Source organism: Sceloporus undulatus, chromosome 3 (genome assembly GCF_019175285.1).
Source record: "Sceloporus undulatus isolate JIND9_A2432 ecotype Alabama chromosome 3, SceUnd_v1.1, whole genome shotgun sequence".
Taxonomy (NCBI): Eukaryota; Metazoa; Chordata; class Lepidosauria; order Squamata; family Phrynosomatidae; genus Sceloporus; species Sceloporus undulatus.
Window position 1 is genome coordinate 126,621,869 of NC_056524.1, and position 18,424 is coordinate 126,640,292.

At 38.4% G+C, this 18,424-nt stretch overlaps 1 protein-coding gene across 1 annotated transcript in view; it reads right to left on the bottom strand.

Moving 5' to 3' along the window:
* Positions 1 to 284: 284 nt before the first annotated feature.
* The window catches only part of LMO7 (LIM domain 7), a 185,861-nt gene continuing 167,721 nt past the window's right edge, over positions 285 to 18,424 (bottom strand). The window contains 8 exon segments of the mRNA XM_042460780.1: positions 285 to 1,039; positions 5,971 to 6,073; positions 7,765 to 7,873; positions 9,900 to 10,205; positions 12,670 to 12,889; positions 13,618 to 13,670; positions 16,143 to 16,199; positions 18,098 to 18,373. Coding sequence (XP_042316714.1) covers positions 1,014 to 1,039; positions 5,971 to 6,073; positions 7,765 to 7,873; positions 9,900 to 10,205; positions 12,670 to 12,889; positions 13,618 to 13,670; positions 16,143 to 16,199; positions 18,098 to 18,373 — 1,150 coding nt within the window. The 3' untranslated portion in view covers positions 285 to 1,013.

An 18,424-nucleotide genomic window follows, 5' to 3' on the forward strand; every position in this document is an offset into this window, starting at 1 on the left:
TTTATTTCTCAGCCCTTGGCTTCTATCCTGAACTTTTAAAGTGACCACATAATATTGTAAAATGTTTGCTTCACAGTATGATTAAGATACCATACCATTTCTCATTACATGATTATAAAAGAATGATATTCACTGATTCCAAGCCATGTTATGAGTTACTGTAGTTTCATACCTTTTCGAAACAGAGATATTGACGTCAAATACAAGTAAGTGTAAAGAAACAGTGGTGCTTTTAGGCAGTAAATGCTGATTCTCTTAAGTCAGAAAATTTAAAGATGCAAGCCTTTCATTTGAGTGCAGCCATCAGCAACTTTATTTACAAATACAAAATCAGTCAACATAAGAGAAAAAAGTCTTCAGTCTTATTAACTTGTTTGCGGTGCATTTTTCAAACATGGAACAAAAAAAAAGCGCTTCACAAATAATTTCCCCAATTGGATTTAAGTATTAAAGCACAATGAAATACTGAACCCCAAGCAAACAGACTGAAATTTACATTTTAGTGTTAAAAGGATAATATTACTTAAACTTAGAAACTGAGATATAGACAGCAACCACCTCTGTGCCTTTTGATGCCGTTTTTATAATATCCTGCTGAACTCCATAGCAAATGCATCAAAAATAGAAATTGCAGTTACAAATCCATATTATCACAATAATGCTCATTTAAGAGCATTAAAAATAGCATCTTTATATATAATTGGAAAATTAAAGCTTGTTCCTCATCAGCCTCCAACATTCTGAAATAACCAATTAAATGTTTTTCTTCCTCTTTTGTAAAAGGATGAGGATTGTTCACTGAACTTGGGTATTTTGTATTTTTAATCCTGAAGTTTCTTATTGTGATTACTTATTCATAAATAGCACAAAATAAGTTTAATGAAGGATACATAGGATCTACATAGTCTAAACAGGAAAACATATTTTAAAAACCACACACAGTATGTATTTATAGATCTACAGCAGCAGCTTCCTCCTCTATCTGTAGCAGTGGTTTCGTATTTAGGCTTGGATCACATGATGGTTGGCTGTCCAGCTGCTGAAATGAAGAAAGAGAAAGATTAGTTAAAGGATGCAGGGACGGGGGAAAAAACACTCATCTCAATGTACTATACATTAAACAAGTAGTTTAGAAGGAGAAAAATACAGATATGTTGCATTCTATTTATTTACAGTTTTTTTCTCCTTAACAATAATAAGAATGTTCATTAAAACCTTAGGATGTCATTTTATAGTCCTAATAATAGAATGGTCTTACACATGCATGAACAAGTGGCTTGGTTTAAAAACTGCAATTACAGCGGTACCCCGGGATACGAATGCGCCGCCTTACGAAATTTCCGGGTTACAAAAAAAATCCATTGAAAAAAACCGTTCCTGGTTACGAAAAAATTTTTGGTGCTTTTCGGCGCTTTTTCGCACGAAATCGCGGCTTTCGCTATTAGCGCCTATGGCTTTTTCAGCCTACGAAGATTTTCGGGTTACGAACGCGGCGGCGGAACGAATTAAATTCGTAACCCGGGGTACCACTGTACTACTATTCTGCAAGGCCAATAGAAGGAGCTCTTGTAACAGAAGTTTATTACTGGGCAAGCAAGAAATCAAACAATGGACAAAGAAAAAGGCTTGGGATGTAAGAGAGAGCGATGATTGATCAAAACTACATAAAATTAGTGGCTATCTGTTAAACATTAGTGGAGGGTTCCTTCCTGACATAAATAGCAGCTTTTGTGTATGACATGAATTTTCTCACCCTATTCCCTGAGGTCCTAATGCTATCTCCAGGCTCACCCAAGAACTATTTATATTTTTAAAAAGCCCTATGAGTTAACTACATTCACATTATTGAAGTATTATCTAGTTTGAATCTTAGGACACTAAGGCAGTACAGCTAGCTCTTAAAAAGTTCAACAGCTCTGAGGAAATGGAAGACAAAGATGTAAAAATATATAAGGGCAGCAGGCCAAAGTCTAAGGGCATTCAGCAACACGATTTTGCTTAAAATTGCCTTGTAATGTGAATGTCAAATACTGGCCAGGATGCTCAGATGCCTTGGAAATGTCTCTCTTTCTCTCTTTTACATGAGCAACATTGTTCTCTCTTTACACATTGGCCTTAAGAAAACTAGTTAGTTCTTTTGGCTTTTCCTATCATCTGTACGCCGATGACACTCAGCTGTACCTTTTCACCCCTGATCTTTCTCTGGGTCTCGAACAGCAAGTTTAATCTTGTCTTACTGCTGTTTCTCAGTCGATGCGGCACCAGCATCTGAAGCTCAGTATGTCCAAAACGGAGCTTATTGTTTTTCCACCAAAGTCTACCATCTAATATTCCTTTTCTATTTTTGTTGTTGATATCTCTTTTTGACCAGTGCAGGAAGCCCACAGTCTTGGTTTCATTTTTTATTCTTCCTTGTTGTGTATCCCCCAGATTCAGGCCATAGCCAAGGCGTGCAGATTCTTTCTCTATAATATTACTAAAATCCGACCATTTCTTTTGGCCTCTACTGCCAAGATTCTTGTCCATGCCTTTGTGGTCTCGCGACTAGATTTTTGTAACCTCCTTCTGGTGGTGCTTCCTCTTTCTCATCTCATCCATTAATTTCTGTCCAGCATTCAGCTGCACGCATTATCACATCTGCTCATGGATTTGATCATATCTCTCCTTTATTGTCATCCCTCCACTGGCTCCCCCTCCCTTTCCATATTTAGTATAAGCTACTGTTGATGACTTTTAAAGCCCTGCATGGGCTGGTCCTTCCTTATTTATCAGAGCTTCTTTCTCCTTACTTTCCTACTTGTATCTTCCATTCTGGTAGTTAAGGACTGTTGTCCCAGCCAAGGATTTCCACTGCCCCATCCCGGATCCGTCCTTTTTCACTTGCTGTCTCTCACTCCTGGAATCTCCTTCCCCCATAAGCACTGTTCATCACCTCTTTAACCAGCTTCAAAACAGAGTTAAAGACTATACTGTTCAGGGAAGCGTTCCCAGACATTACATGATTGTTATCTAATGTTATTTTAATTTGCTGTCCACCTTATTTTATTGAATGTTAACATGTACTAATATGTATTATATTTAATTTTGTAGAATGTATACCATAGGCAGGTTTATTTTATCTATTTTAATTGTTTGTATGTATAGCGCTGCGTAAATTTACAGTGCTGTATAAATAAAGCTTAATACTACTGCTACTACTACTACTGATAATAATAATGGCCCAGGCCAGGTTGGCCAAGCATGGCAGAGCCAAAGGAAACTTTTCAAGTTCATCAAATCCATGAGAGCTGTTTGAGAATGGTGATTTAAATCTTCTATATGCAGCCTATCTTAAGGATTCCCTTTCAGAATGCAGCCTGCGTGCCTATTAGTTCAACACTGTAATATACAGCTGCTTATAAACTATAACAAGCAACCTCTGTGAGGACAGCTTTATTGTAAAGCAGTGACAGAAACCAATAAGGTCTCCAGATGTTGCTGGACTGCAGTTCCCATCATTCCTCACCTTTGTCAATGCCAATGGCATCCAGAAGGCCATAAGATTTTCCCTGTTGCTGTAAAGTCTATGAAACCAGACATACAATCCTACTCTACTCCCTGTCATTTTATGTGGACTGCCAAAAGCAAGGATGGACTGGCATGTCCTGCTGAATAACTGGATGGGGAAACCTGAACCCTTGGAATTAGAGCCATCTTTATACATTCTCAAAGAAGAACACAAATAGCCAGAGTCAAAAAATTGGCATATTTAGAGATTAAGATATGGTTAAGAATTAAGAGCAGATTATGTAGAGACTAGTGTATGGAAAAAGCCAAATAGACATCCAACGAGAACTGAACACACAAGCAGTTTTGATAGCAGAAATAAGTCACAAAACCTCAAGACTTCATTTTTCCCCAAATGTTCCAATAAAGCCAAACAACTAAAGATATGAAATGGCTCCAGTGAAAAAAAAAGTACAGTCGCCCCACCTTTCTCATGGACTTGAGGTCCGTGTTCTTGAATATTCACAGAGGGATGACGGCTGTTTTTTTTAATGGGGCACGCCCCTGCTGCGAATACCCCTTTCAAACCTATGGGGCTTGAATATGTGTGAGTCTCCGTTTTCGCAGGGGGGGGGGGTCTGGAATGGATTCCCCAAGAAAACGGAGGGCCAACTGTATTTCAAATGGTCTCAGGTGGAATAAACATTCTGTAGGACTAGATATTCAGTGTTTAACATGAATAGCAACCTGAGTCACTGAGTGAGGAAAACCTTTCTAAACAAGTTTGGAACTTCTATTAGGGTCCCTTTAAAAATAAATCAGTGACCATCCAAATGTCACAACTAGGTATGCTGCTTATTCTGCAAAGGCATATACTTTGGAAGAAATGGAGGATTGCTATATAGTTTAAGAACTTTCCCTCTATGTACAGTATAAGTGAATCTCTAAAATTAAATATGCCACCTAGTGGTTTCATAAAAGCAAAACTGTGTTCCAAGCTGAATAAAGACACCAGATGGCACTAAAAAGAGCACAGCTATTCCTATGGTTCATCAAAAGCTGAAAATGAGGAGGCAACCATTAATATAATAAATAAAATAAAATAAAATAAAACTTTTATTTCTATCCTGTTTTCTGTAGCAAGACAATCAAAGCGGCTGCCAACTAAAACATCCATATACATTATTGTACTTATAATTACAATTCCCCCCCCCCTTAGAAAGAATTAAATATATTATGATTAAAAGAGTTTTCAATCTATTAATAATAGCATAACATGGGGAGGGTGGTAGTAATACATGGTGTGAGGGGGGCATCATTCTGAGGCCAAGGAATTTTATTCAGGAAAGGCCTTCCGGAAAAGATCGGTCTTGACAGCTTTTTTGAAGCTGTCTAAATTGGTAATTTGACGGATGTCATGCAGCAGGCTGTTCCAAAGTCTGGCACGTGCAAATCCGCCTTGCCCTCATAAAGGTGCATTTCAGATGCCACAGAGGTAGAAAGGGTAGAATCTTCACTATTGTACTGAATGAATGAAAAAGTAAGCATTACTAAATGCTTAACAAATGAAAACCATGTAGTATGATATATGAAGAACAAACAAGCGCCACTATTTCCTTTCCTTCATTTCAACATGGATGCATTGTTTCATTGAGGCCATGCAAGCTGGTGGAATGGGAAAACAGCTTATAAACATTAACGTAAATATTAAACTTCAGCAATCTTCTGTATACTAATTTTAAAGTTTATAGGTTAAAAAATCACCACCTAAAATTTGGGAAATTTTTTTGTAAATATGAGAATGTACCTAATAAGAACATCAGGATTGAGCAACCAGCTTTTCAGTTCTCCAACACAGTAATATGTAAATCGGCCCCACTGGTTTTATATTAATTCCTTAAAAGTATACTTGGAAGACAAGTCAACAACGAAGATCATTCTTCAAAGTTCTACAAATCAAGTCTACTTCCAACTATGACTATGAGAACTGTCCTTTTTCTCAGATGGTCACTACATGTAACTAAATAAAATTTCTTAATTTTTATCACAACCACTTCAGTACCTCATATTTTACAATATGTTCAGATATAAAGTTTCCCCTCCTGAATTTTATTTTTTGCAACAACTATTGCCTAAAGGAACACTTAATTATCATGGTGACTGTCAGTGTGTGAAATACTGTACATACGATACACTGTTCTATGTTTTTCCTTTATTCTTCTACTCATTAATTCTCACTTACCATGCAATTTGATACTGTTATATGTATGTATGTATGTATGTATTTCATTTATATGCCTCCTTTCTCTCAGGGTGGGGCCCAAGGCAGCTCACAAAAGGAACAGTCAGAATAAAAATTAAGCAATATAATTCTATCATACATACAAGAAGCTGTTAATTTTAATCACATCTGAAACAGGAAATTTACTTCCTGGGTCATAATCAACACTCAAGTAATAACTTCTTACAGAAGACATTCCTTACTTTTAAATCTGAGATAGCAGTCGTTGCAAAAGAGTTCATTGTTTCGGATGCGGACTTCTGTTCCAGCCTGCGAGCCCCCAAGGTCACATTCACATGCAACACACTACACAGGGAGGGAAAAAACACAATTAGCAATCATGGTAGTGACGGTCAGAATGTGAAATTTGAATCACTGGTCCGCTTGAACAAAAATATTAGTAAGTTAATATGCCGCTGTCTTGTAGAGATTGTAATGCTATAAAGCAAGCAGTCTAAAGAGTTGCAAAATCTAAGCAGAGAAGAGGAAAGATCCAGGGATTAGTTATTCAAGCCTTGCTTTCTGAAACAGAATGAATTTATATGGCACAAAAGTAAAATAAATAAATAAAAATTTGGCACTATGCAGTTTTAATGGAACATATCCAGGTTCCTTGGCTGATCTTCACTACTTGGGTATGGGGGGGGGGGGGCAAACTTTATATTTCCAGTTATACCCATGCTAAATTTTAAGCATTAATTGCTAAGCCACTTTACAATGTCAAGGGGTTTTTCCCCTTCCATATAGGAAGTGGTTTGTTCTGCTTGTGTTAGTTTCCTACTCTGAAACTTTCAAAAGGCTGTTTTTCCAGCCTCACAAGCCCACTGCTGTCTCTCAGATTAACAAGAGTCACCCTATTCAGTCCTTCTATTAAACAAAGGTGCACATTTTCCAATCTTCAGAAGAGGGTTTAGACTACAATTGTACACATTCTTTTCTAGGTGTAAGTCTCAATGAGGTCAGTGGGGCTTACTTCTAACTATGGATTGAAGTTAAGGTTGCAATATTAAGGAATATATAAAGCTCGTTTTCATAAAACATCATTTTAGTGATTGTGAGGTGTCTGCTGGTTAAAGTACTATTTTGGTATTATATAACTATTACAAAATTATGTGGATGCAGCCAGGGACGTAGCCAAGGGGGGGGGGGGATCTTGGGGTCCAGACCCCCCTTTCCATTAGAAAAATGAATGGTGTGTGCTGCTGCGCCGCCGCACCCAAGCCCCATTATAATGGTGGCACTTGATCTGGAACCCCCCCCTTCCTAAAATCCTAGCTACGTCCCTGATGCAGCCCTACAACATGGCTTGTTAAAAAAGGTCTCCGTAGGCCTAAAGCATATATAATATAGATTTCAATCTATTAAAAATACATCAAAAAAGTAGCATAATACTGAAGTAACAGTAGTCATGCTTATCTCAAATAAAGCTGCATTAATCGTATAAGAACAATGCAATAAAATATATTTATCGCCTATTTCCTAGAGGCCATAAATAAACAAGCCAATCAAACCTTACGAAAGAGAAAGTTTCTGGATGTCACTACTGAAAAGCCCTTGTCTTTTCTGTCAGCCCATCTTGATTATATGAAGCAAAACTCCACCTAACAAGCCCAGTGCATATGGAGTGTTATGGGCAGGGTGGGGTATGGGATTCATAAGTCATAGGCAGGGAAAATATTATTACTTTCTCTGTCCTTTAACTACCCTGATTATATGTTAATGCAAAGGATTAAAGAAGCACTGAAAATATGTGATTCCTCACATGTCAGATGCTAATTCTGATCTGTGCAACATGAGACCACTGGCAGGGGGTGAGTTGTAAAATATTAATGATAAATCTATCAAGAGCTAATCATATGAATATCCCAATAAAGCATTATGTGGACAAAGTTGCTGCATTTGCTAATTAGCAAAACCCATATTTAGATGTCCTAAGTTGCCATGCAAGTTGCAACACAAAGCTCCAGCTTCTCCATGGTGTTTTGCCCACCTCTCACCTTAAAACAATGTAAATGATAGCAAAGACCAAGAGATTCGATGATCATGGCTGCTCCTTTGCCCAGAACGTTCCTACAGTATGAACACATTCGCTTTCCACTGACCGACCTAAATACAGAACAAGAAGGTGGCTGAGAAACAGGTTTTAGAAAACTTGAAGAAGATAAATGAAGTGAAAGCATTATGATAGAATAAGCAAAGAACCCAAGTCCAAGATTGCTAGAAGAAATCTGAAAGTTGCTGTCCTACAATGGAAAATTACCATCTAGAAACAGGGAAAAGAACACTTTGAGGGATTAAGCAAAATACTTAAAACTAATGCATCAGCAACATTGTCCTAATATATATTGTTAACAGTCCAAAACATGACTAAATTTAGAAAACAGTAACATATGGTTTATACTCCTGTCTCATTCTTTATCTGTTTACTAATGTGTATCACAAAATAGCCCAATCCAAATCCTAACAGCTGTATCTTTTTAGGTACCATGACATTAGGCTGAGATGTACAACTGAAATCTCCTTTGAAGTCATGCCATATGAAACTTCTGTGGATAATACTGCTGCCAAGATCAGACATCATTTTGCTGATTGCCAATAGTCTGGAAACTGGGAGCTCCTTGCTAGGATCACACACTTCTGTCATGCAGAACCCACATATTTTCCTCTTTTTTAAGTGACCAAGTGATAAGATATACCACATTGTCTGACCTGATGTTACTATGGTGTAATCAGACAAGATAATACCAGAATTAAATCATAGTAAGAGAAATGTGTTCTTGTTCATTTACATGATGTAAACCTGTTCTTACAAAACAAAATGCCCCCTATTAATCAATGTTCAACAACCTGGAACAAGGAGGGGTAAACATGAAATAACATTCTGCTTGTACTTGCTGTGTGCATCCATGTCCCAAATTAAATACTGTTTAAAATGTATGTTTGCTCTTTTGTTCAAATAAGCATAATGAATAAAGCAGCACAAAAAGCACCATGTAATGAGTCAACTGTATGTTTTTTCCTCCATGTTAAAATATAATTCATACAATGTGAAGTCAAAGGCTTTCATGGCCAGAATCCATAGTTTTTTGTGGGTTTTGCAGGCTATGTGGCCCTGTTCTAGAAGAGTTTATTCCTGACGTTTCGCCAGCATCTGTGACCAGCATCTTCAGAGAATGTTGGCAGATTTAAGTATTAACCTACTAAGTAGCATATTTGTATTAACATTAACAAATATTTACTGGGACATTTTGAGAAAGATCTTGTCATCCACAAAAATGTTTTAACCCCTCCCTCCCACCCACCCACCCAAAAACCTCACACAAATAAAATATTTAAAAAGCCATACTGGGCATGTGTCTGAAAATCATTAAATGTTTCTGGCTATCTATTTTGTGTAGCCAACAAATTAAAGAATGGATCTACTACTGACAAAATCTTTAAGACACTCTAGGTTATATCCCCTCTACATGCCCCAACCCAGATCTGCTATTCTGTCATCGAGAGAGTCCCTGCCCAGAGCCATCTTGAGTAGATCTGTTCTGCTGATTGAAGCTTTCTTTCAGTGGAAGGGCACTCACTGAATTTCACTTGTTAGCTATTTATGCAATTTTGAAATAACAGATGAGTTATGCAGCCACATGACTTCATATCATAATCTGTTTAAAAATGTGCACACAGAGGCCTATATTAAAGGGTCTTTTAAAAAGTCAAAGAGCAAAGTAGGCATGACAAACACGAAATACTGTCTACTACAGGGATGAGAAATCTGTGACCCTTCAGATGATGCTGATATGGCATTACAAATTATTATAGCTCTAATCATCCTCGACTAACCATTTTGGCTGAAGTTGATGAAAGCTGGAATCTGACAAAATCTGGAAGGCCACAGATACCAAAGATGGGGAAATTACACTCTGTGCCATTATGAAGAATTCATAGTACATCTGTGGAGTTTACAACTAATACCTGTATTTGTTTTCTGCATGTAAAGAACAGAATTCCATATATTCTCCTCTGTAATGTTACTTTCAAGACACGAAACAAAACAAAACAAAACTGTACCAAAACCCTGAACCAAACCAAAACAAAACAAAACCCTGTACCAACGGTTTTCGTCAGATGCATATCATACCTGTTGCGCTGTTGTGTTCCAGACTGAGAAACAGAAGTTGGTGACTGAGCCCGGGGAACAGGAGATGGTGCAGATGAGAGAATATGAGGCAAGGATGAGCTTTTCATAGAACTGGTTGAAGGAGATGGCAGGCTGGAAGAAGGAGTGCGCATGTAGGCACGATTTGAAGTGGACACCACAGGAGGCACATGACGACTAAAATCTTGATTAGATGATAAAGATGTTGAAGAGGCAGACTGACTCATCCAAGAATGGGGCCTCCATGATGTTGTTCTTGAAGAATCAAGATTATCTAAACTCTCACCCCTGGAACAAAAAAGTTATAGTAAAAGACAACTTATCATCGTAGGGAGAAAAAAAAGGCAAGGCAATTAAACTGTGCCCTGTGGTGTGGGCAGGGTGTGCACTTCACAAGTGTAAGCAACACTCTGCACTAAAAGAGCTATTTGGCTTGTGTTTCTTGAACATTAAACCTAAAAAAACGATGAAGGGACCTTTAAAAGCAGCTCATGAACATGGACATCTTCTGTTCAAAGAAAATCAGTATCCCACTGGACATGCCCAAACCCTTGGAAAGAAGCTGAAACAGATCTAATTCAGAGAAAGTACATTGTGTTGAGGCTAATTTATTTTCACCAAATAATAATGGAACCCTCTCATACTCTTTTTGTCACTGATAATCATAAGTTACAACAGGAATGCTTACTGACATCATACAGAAATAGCATCTCAACAGTCTTTATTACAGTACTATTTTCTCTGCCTATAGCATCTACATACAATCTGTTTAGTGTAGTGATTAGTATCAGGACCAGAACCAGGAAGACCTAGAATTGGTATTGTAGCATTTCCTGCTGTAGTAAGCACAGTGACTCCTGGTTCAAGGGGAAAGAAAGGATATAAACAAATAAATATCATGTGGTGATTATTAGTAGTATGTAGAGTTTCACATAAATTTTGTTATGTAAAGGAAGTTACTGTATTACTGTTCTCAAACTGAAAGAAAATTATTGTTTTTTCACTATGAAAAAACTAAAAGTGATAACATTCTGTGATGGTTTCCCACATGTATATAACAAAATGAGAAACAGATCAAAAGGGTGTGTTTTTCCCCCTACAGTGAAGTAACATTTAGTCACTGGTGATAAAGTGACAGAAAGGATATGTAATTACCTGGAGAAATCTGGGTGGCAACAGTAGGGAGAAAATGTGGGAGACAGATTCGTGTATTTCATTCAGAGCTACTCTGTCTTTCCTTTCATAATTTAAGGTCTCGGAAAAGGAAAGGAGGACATGATCCCAAGACCTGGTCCCAGGGTTGATACAAATAAAAGTGAAGAAGAAAAAAACAAATACTTTTTCTGCTCCTGACAGCCAGGATGTATAACATATTTGGCCCCTCCAAATAACAAACAAATTCCAGTTCTTTATGGATGTCTCTCCCACTGCCCTCTATCATTATGACCCTGCAAATTCACCTTAATTTTGAAAAAGGAAACAGCATGTCTTTAGCTAGGGTTTGTCAGAAGAGATTCAAATGCTATACAGTTTATGCTGTTTGCTCTTATGCTATTTCATATGGTGGAAGCCTGCAGCTTAGATGGTGTTAAAAGGAGGCTGAGCAAATTCCAGAGGCCACTAGTCACAAGGGCCATATAGAATCTCCTGATTCTGGGGAGCAGTGAAGGAGAAGACAGACATCTTTGTCCTTCTTTGTGGACTTCACAGAGGCATTTTGTTGGCCTCTGCCTATCTGAGATGACACTGTAGGCAAACATGAAGCTAGGCTGGTTGCATGTTTGATCCAGCAAGGCTCTTCTTATCTAACTGACAATACCATGCTCCTTGTGAAACACGTCAACATTATAAATCAGAATAATCAGTGGAAGAAACCAATCTCAACAATCACCAAATGACTTTAGATATCACCACAGCAGAGGAACGAGTTGCTATCTACATACAGGGTGATTAAAAAAGAATGATGCAAAACTAAGTAAGAACAGTTTTACTTCTGCACCATCCTTTTAAAATCACCCAGCGTATAAAGGATTTAATGAATCAGGCTGTCATTATTTCCACATGTCCATAGTAATTGTGGATCTGTTTCATAAATCAACTTGTGAAATAGTCTGTGGGGCTGCCATTCCAACACAAAACAGAAATCCAAAAGCTTACTCAAGCTCTTTGGTATTGCTCTTTCCCAGCCAGGATGTGCATGCATGCATAGACATGTCTGAATAATTAAGGGAATGAATGCACCAACTTTTTCTCAACAGCTTATTTGAACTCATCTCAAATAGGCAGAAGAATTGGAAACAGATTCATTAAAATCCTGACTAGAAATATCAACAAATCAAACAAGAGGCTCTGTTTATTGCCACTGTCAATGATTTTTCACTATGTGAAGTCGAAGGCATCCATGGCTCACATACATAGTTTTTTGTGGGTTTTTCAGGCTATGTGGCCACCATGTTCTAGAAAAGTTTATTCCTGACGTTTCACCAGCTTCTGTGGCTGGCATCTTCAGAGAATGCTGACCTGGAAGAGACCTCAGCAATAAACTCTTCTAGAACATGGCCACATAGCCCAAAAACCCACAAAAAACTATTTCTCACTATACTTGGGAGAAGTTTTTTTAAAAAATAAACATATACAATATAGTATCTGTATGTTAGCACCTAAAACTAGTAAGTCAAAGTTCCAGAATGGCTTGGGTATCATGAAGCTCAGCAAGCAACATAAAGTGAATTTGCCCTGAAGTGTCCATTACCTCCTCATTTTACTGCCAGGTAGACCAACAGGTTCTTTATGCATACTGGAACTGCGCTGCCTGATCCAGCTGTTGTCTGTGTGCAGGGATGTCTTCTTTCTCATTTCCTGAAGAATCTGTTGTCTTTCCAGTTCAGCTGGTGACAAACCATGTTCTTTCTGAGACCTTTTCTGTGAGTCACCAGCATTCCAGGGTTGCTCAGAAAATTTGTTCTTCATGCCTATATTGAACAACAGTAACAACAAAAAGCTTAGATACAGAAAAAGCACCTGCACTGAATATGTGAAGGGCAGAGAAAAAAGCAAGATGAATGTCTCTTTCACAATCCATGCTAGTTTATGTACATCAAAGTATTAGTCATGATTCATGACAGTAAGGTGAAGTACTGTGCCTGTGTTTGGAATATAAATACAGACAGCTCTCTGTATCCATGGGTTCAACCATCCATGGCTTGAAAAAAATTTTTTTTTAATTCCAAAAAAGCAAACCTTGATTTTGCTTATTTTATATAAGAGACATCATTTTATTGTCCCACTGTATACAATGGGATTTGAACATCCACAGATTTGGGTATTCACAGGGGGTCCTGGAACCAAATCCCAGTAGATACCAAGGGAACACTGTATCTATTCCTGTGGATAAGGTTGTTACAGTAACAGTTTAGCTATGACTCATGCAGTAATTTAATCTCTCAGGGAAATGGCAGGACATAGCGTTCAATAATGCATAATACTGCCTGGCATACTCACACAGGTCACAGCTGTTATCCATGTGTACCTGTAGACCAGGCCCAACAGGGGGATCACAGTCCTAGAATAATCTAGGCTTTCCGTGTGGTTAGTGGCAAAATAATCCAGTATCCCCAATTATATTAAACACAGAACAACAGACTTTATTCATCTCTACTGTTCGTATTCTAATATTACATTTACAGTCTATAGCACTCACCATTTCTATTGGCATGATGATCATCTAGATCTGTAGTTGATCGGGATTTATTTCTAGAAATAATTAAGAAATTACATATATTTAAAAGAACTTTTAAAAATATTTAGTCAGTACCATAGAGAGGGGGATTGTGTGAACAGCCTACAAGTCCATAAGTACAATAAAATTGGCAGACATACAGTTGCATTTAGGCACTAAAGGATCTGGAATGGAACATCTTTTGGTGACTTATGGGTCCTGCTACATGAAAATTAGCATGCGCATGAATACAGAGGTGACCTGGAAAGGCAAAATGTCCCCCCCCCAATTAATCTATTATGACAACCAAGGTGTACTACATGTACTCCTTTTGACAAAGAATTTATGTTGATGAGGCATAATTTTGTTTCATTTTACAATCAGGAAGTAGGATTAAGCAAATGCTTAGCAATGTCAGTAAAAATCTTAGGGGGACCGTCTGGTGGTTACTGAATAGGATTCTTGAATATTTCACCATAACTTTGGCTTGGTAAGGAATAGCCCCAGAATATGGAAGACTAGAAGGAAATGAAGGATACTAACAGGGAAAAAAAATCTTCTACTACAGATACCAACATACGAATTCTTAATGATAAATGCAATAAATACATGTGGAAGAGGAAGACTTATTTGAGTTCTTCCAAGCTGTATATATTAACAGTAAATGAGTAAAGAAACTCAAACTTGGCACCATCAGTATCTTTATTTGCTTACACACCCACACTTTGTTTTTCATCATTCAGATTTCACAACTATGTTGAACAAGTTATGAAAAAAAACATCATGTAATTGTAATGATTTCTTACTAAGTTGTTTTAGTCTAGAAAGTGCCCCACTGTTGAAATATCTAATGATAAACTTCCAGAACAGTATTAGTGTATACATATCTCTATTCTAAAAACCTACAGACTGAAACTCTGAACTTTATTGCAAACTTGTTCTATAGTGATTATGATTTCAAACCAGCTTTAAGACAGGATATGGAGTTGAAACTGCCATGGTTGCCTTAGTCGATGATCTACGTCTGAGTATTGACAGAGGAAGTGTGACCCTGTTGGTACTCCTGGAGCTCTCAGTGGCTTTTGACACTATAGATCACAACATCCTTCTGGAACGCCTGGGATAGTTAGGAGTCAGAGGCACGGCATTGTAGTGGTTCCGGTCCTATCTCTCAGGTAGATTCCCAAGGGTGATGCTTGGGGACAGTTGCTCTTCAAAAAGAGAACTTAAATCTGGCGTCCCTCAAGGTTCCATTCTCTCCCCAATGCTATTTAATATATATATATGAAGCCGCTGGAAGAGATCATCAGGAGACATGGAGCAGGGTGTTATCAGTATGCTGATGACACTCAGATATCTCTCTCCATGCCTTGGACTACAGCTCTGACTAAGGACAGCACCTTTCCTCTCAATGTATGTCTCAAAGCAGTAATGGACTGGATGAGGAAAAACAGACTGAATCCAGTTAAGATGGAGGTACTCGCCATGGGGGGGCCCTAATCCTGGTATAAGTATATGCCAATCAGTCCTAGATGGGGTCATACTCCCCTTAAAAGACTGTGTTCGCTGCTTGGGAGTGCTCCTTGGACTCGTTGCTTCAGATGACAAATCAGATAAATGCGACAGTCAGGAGTGCTTGTTATCAGCTTCAGCTGATACGCCAGCTGCGCACTTTCCTGGAACCGGGTGATCTAGAAGCGGCTATGCATGCACTAGTAACCTCATGCCTTGATTTCTGTAATATGCTCTATGTGGGACTACCCTTGTGCCTAGACCGGAAACTTCAATTAGTTCAAAATACGGCAGCCAGGTTAGTCACTGGAACAGCGAGAAGTGATCACATAACTCCTTTCTTAAAATCTCTTCACTGGCTGCCTATAGCTTCTGGGCACAGTACAAGGTGTTGGTTATGACCTATAAAGCCCTTCATGGCTTGGGTCCAACCTATTTGCAGGATCACCTTCTACCATATAATCCACCTTGCACACTCATGTCCTTTGGGAAAAACCTATTACAACCAAGACTAGGTTAGCTACAGTTACCCTGAGGAGCTTTTCATCTGCCACTCCCAAACTATGAAATGCCCTGTCAGAAGAGATCTAAAATATTAATAATCTTGACAGCTTTAAGAAGGCTGTCAAGACGGATCTCTTCTGACAGGCCTTCCTTGATTAACCCACTTGGTCTTATGAATGCAGATTATTGTGTAGAACACCCAAAAATCACCCCTCAGACCCACCCAATCAGTCTATGTCTGCTCGATCCTAATAGCTTAGATGGGCAAGGGTCAAGGTTGAATGAAGTGGGAGGGACCGATTCAAGAGTCTTGTCCACATCATCAGGCTGCAACAAGTGAAACTGTCTCAAGAAAACTGACCAGATGGCACACTGTGGACACCTTCCTAAATTCTATGACAACTGTGGCAACAAGTTCTATGCAAATATTAGCCTATTTCTCCTCAACGTACCTAGCAAATTTATCACAGCAAACAGCAGAGATTTCTTACCTATCAGGACTTAAGTAGCTTGGTTGCTCATCAGAGTTTCTTGTTGCTTCATAATGTCTATGATAAATATACATAAGAAGGTTATGTAAGAAACCTATTTGGCTTGTGTTATAAATGATACTACACCAAGAACAATAGTTTCCTATCTTTTGAACAAGAAATTCTTGCAGACCCAGATTTGCAGCACTGAAACAGGAAACTGGAGAGAAAATAGTAGATTAGGAAATCAAAACTGTTCTTTATTGCACAATGTATGGCCACAGCTTGATTATTAGCAGGAATGCAAACTGCCTAGTTTTTAGCACTTGTAATTTAGAAATAAATTGCTTCTATGAAAGCCAAAGCCATGCACTGTAATACATTTTTAGTTATAATGGGACAAATGCAGGAAAGAGATGTTTCATGGAATTTGATGGTACAAATGAAAAGCACTTGTACTACCAGTGCCATTCATCTCAAAAGACATGCAACATTACTGACATTAGTAGCAGTACTTGTAAAAACAACTAATGTGCAAAATAATATAAGACACAAAATGGCATTTTCAGAATTTAATCTTTCCCATCTGCTGTTTGTGCATTCCATGAGGAGGATAGGAAGACAGCTGGGTGAATTCTAATTCAGCAAGAAAATAACTTCTTAGGGCCTGCTAATAATATATTTGCCCGAAGATGCAGACTATGGGAAGTCTTTCCTCGTGACACCAGCAGCCACAGAAATAAACATTAGTGGTCCTTACAACATATGACCCACCTGATTGCCATGATCCTCCTGAAAGACAAGCCCTACACAAGCTACGGTCAATATATGCTGTGAGACCTACACAAACCCTCATGAACTCTGCAGTATCTGTGCTAAGATCTGTCCTTTTAAGCCAAGTTGGTTTATCTATCCTCTGTCTACAAAAGGCATACACTGACTTGCAGACCATAAAACAAATAATTAGCATTTGGCAATCAGCTGTTTTAGGAATGTAGAAATACATCTGATTGCAAATATTTAATCCAGCTTTTCAATGGCAAATTTTGCTTCAGTAGCTGCAACAGTTTTCAGATCAGGATTTTGCTGGCGGCATACCTGACAATGCTGTGGCTGTAGCCAGTGAATGCAGAGCTTAACAAAACAGTCCTTCTGCAAATCACTCACTCAATGTAGCATCATGAAGAAGAGATAATCTGAAGTGTTTTAAATGAGGTAATGGGACAGGGTGACTCACTCTTCCAGTTTATCCCCATGCTACAAAATAATTTAGTGCAAGAGGGCAGGACAGACAGAGCTGTGGCAACGTTAGCTATGGTTTAGTGATGAGACAGAAATCTAAATGATGTGAATATTCTGGACAACAATATGTTTTCCTCAATTCCAGATCCAGTTGGGGAAGGTAGAGAAAGCTAAAACTACATTTTGTGACAAGAATTCCATTAGGTCTTGGATGTTACTGTAAGCATGCACCTGCTGGAAATAATGGGAAACACAACTTTGTTTCCAGTAGTATCTAAGACCTAACAGAAGGCCTGCTGCAGATTTCAATGTATGCCCACTTGACAGCCCCTCCTGACTTGGATGGAACTACAGTAATGGTACACTCCACCCCTGGCCCGATTTAGATATTATTTTCTAGATAATCCTCACCAAAATATTTCAGGTTCTTCACGTTATTTTCAGAGTGGAGATGCTTTCTGATACCACACTAAAGAAATCATAAAAAACAGCACATCACACTGCTTGTTATGTGTGATGGAGGAGCAGTACCCACATAAATTCTCAACAAAACCTGAATGAATTGAACTGACAGTTAACATTTCAGTAGTTTTGGTAAGTCTACTGATCCATTTTATCCATTATACTTTACATGCATAAATATATTAATTCAAATGCATATATTTATGGCTAGGTATACCACCACCACTTCCCAAATGTGTAGCAAATATATGCATTCAAAATGTAATGCAGACCTTTGATACTGGGACCTTTGTACTGAAACATCCTTGACTTGGTCCCTCTGCGGTTTCTGTTCTGCCTCTTCCTTATACTTTGATCCCTCTGCACCATATGCTGTGCCCCATACATTATATTCCTTCTCTAGTTTCAGCTTTTGGAGCTTCCTCTCTTGTTCTGCTTGCAATGCTGCTGCTTCTTGCAACTGCTGGAGCTTCCTCTCTTGTTCTGCTCTCAAGGCTGCTGCTTCTTGCAACTGCTGCAGCTTCCTCTCTTGTTCTGCTCGCAAGGCTGCTTCTTCTTGCAACTGCTGCAGCTTCCTCTCTTGTTCTGCTCGCAAGGCT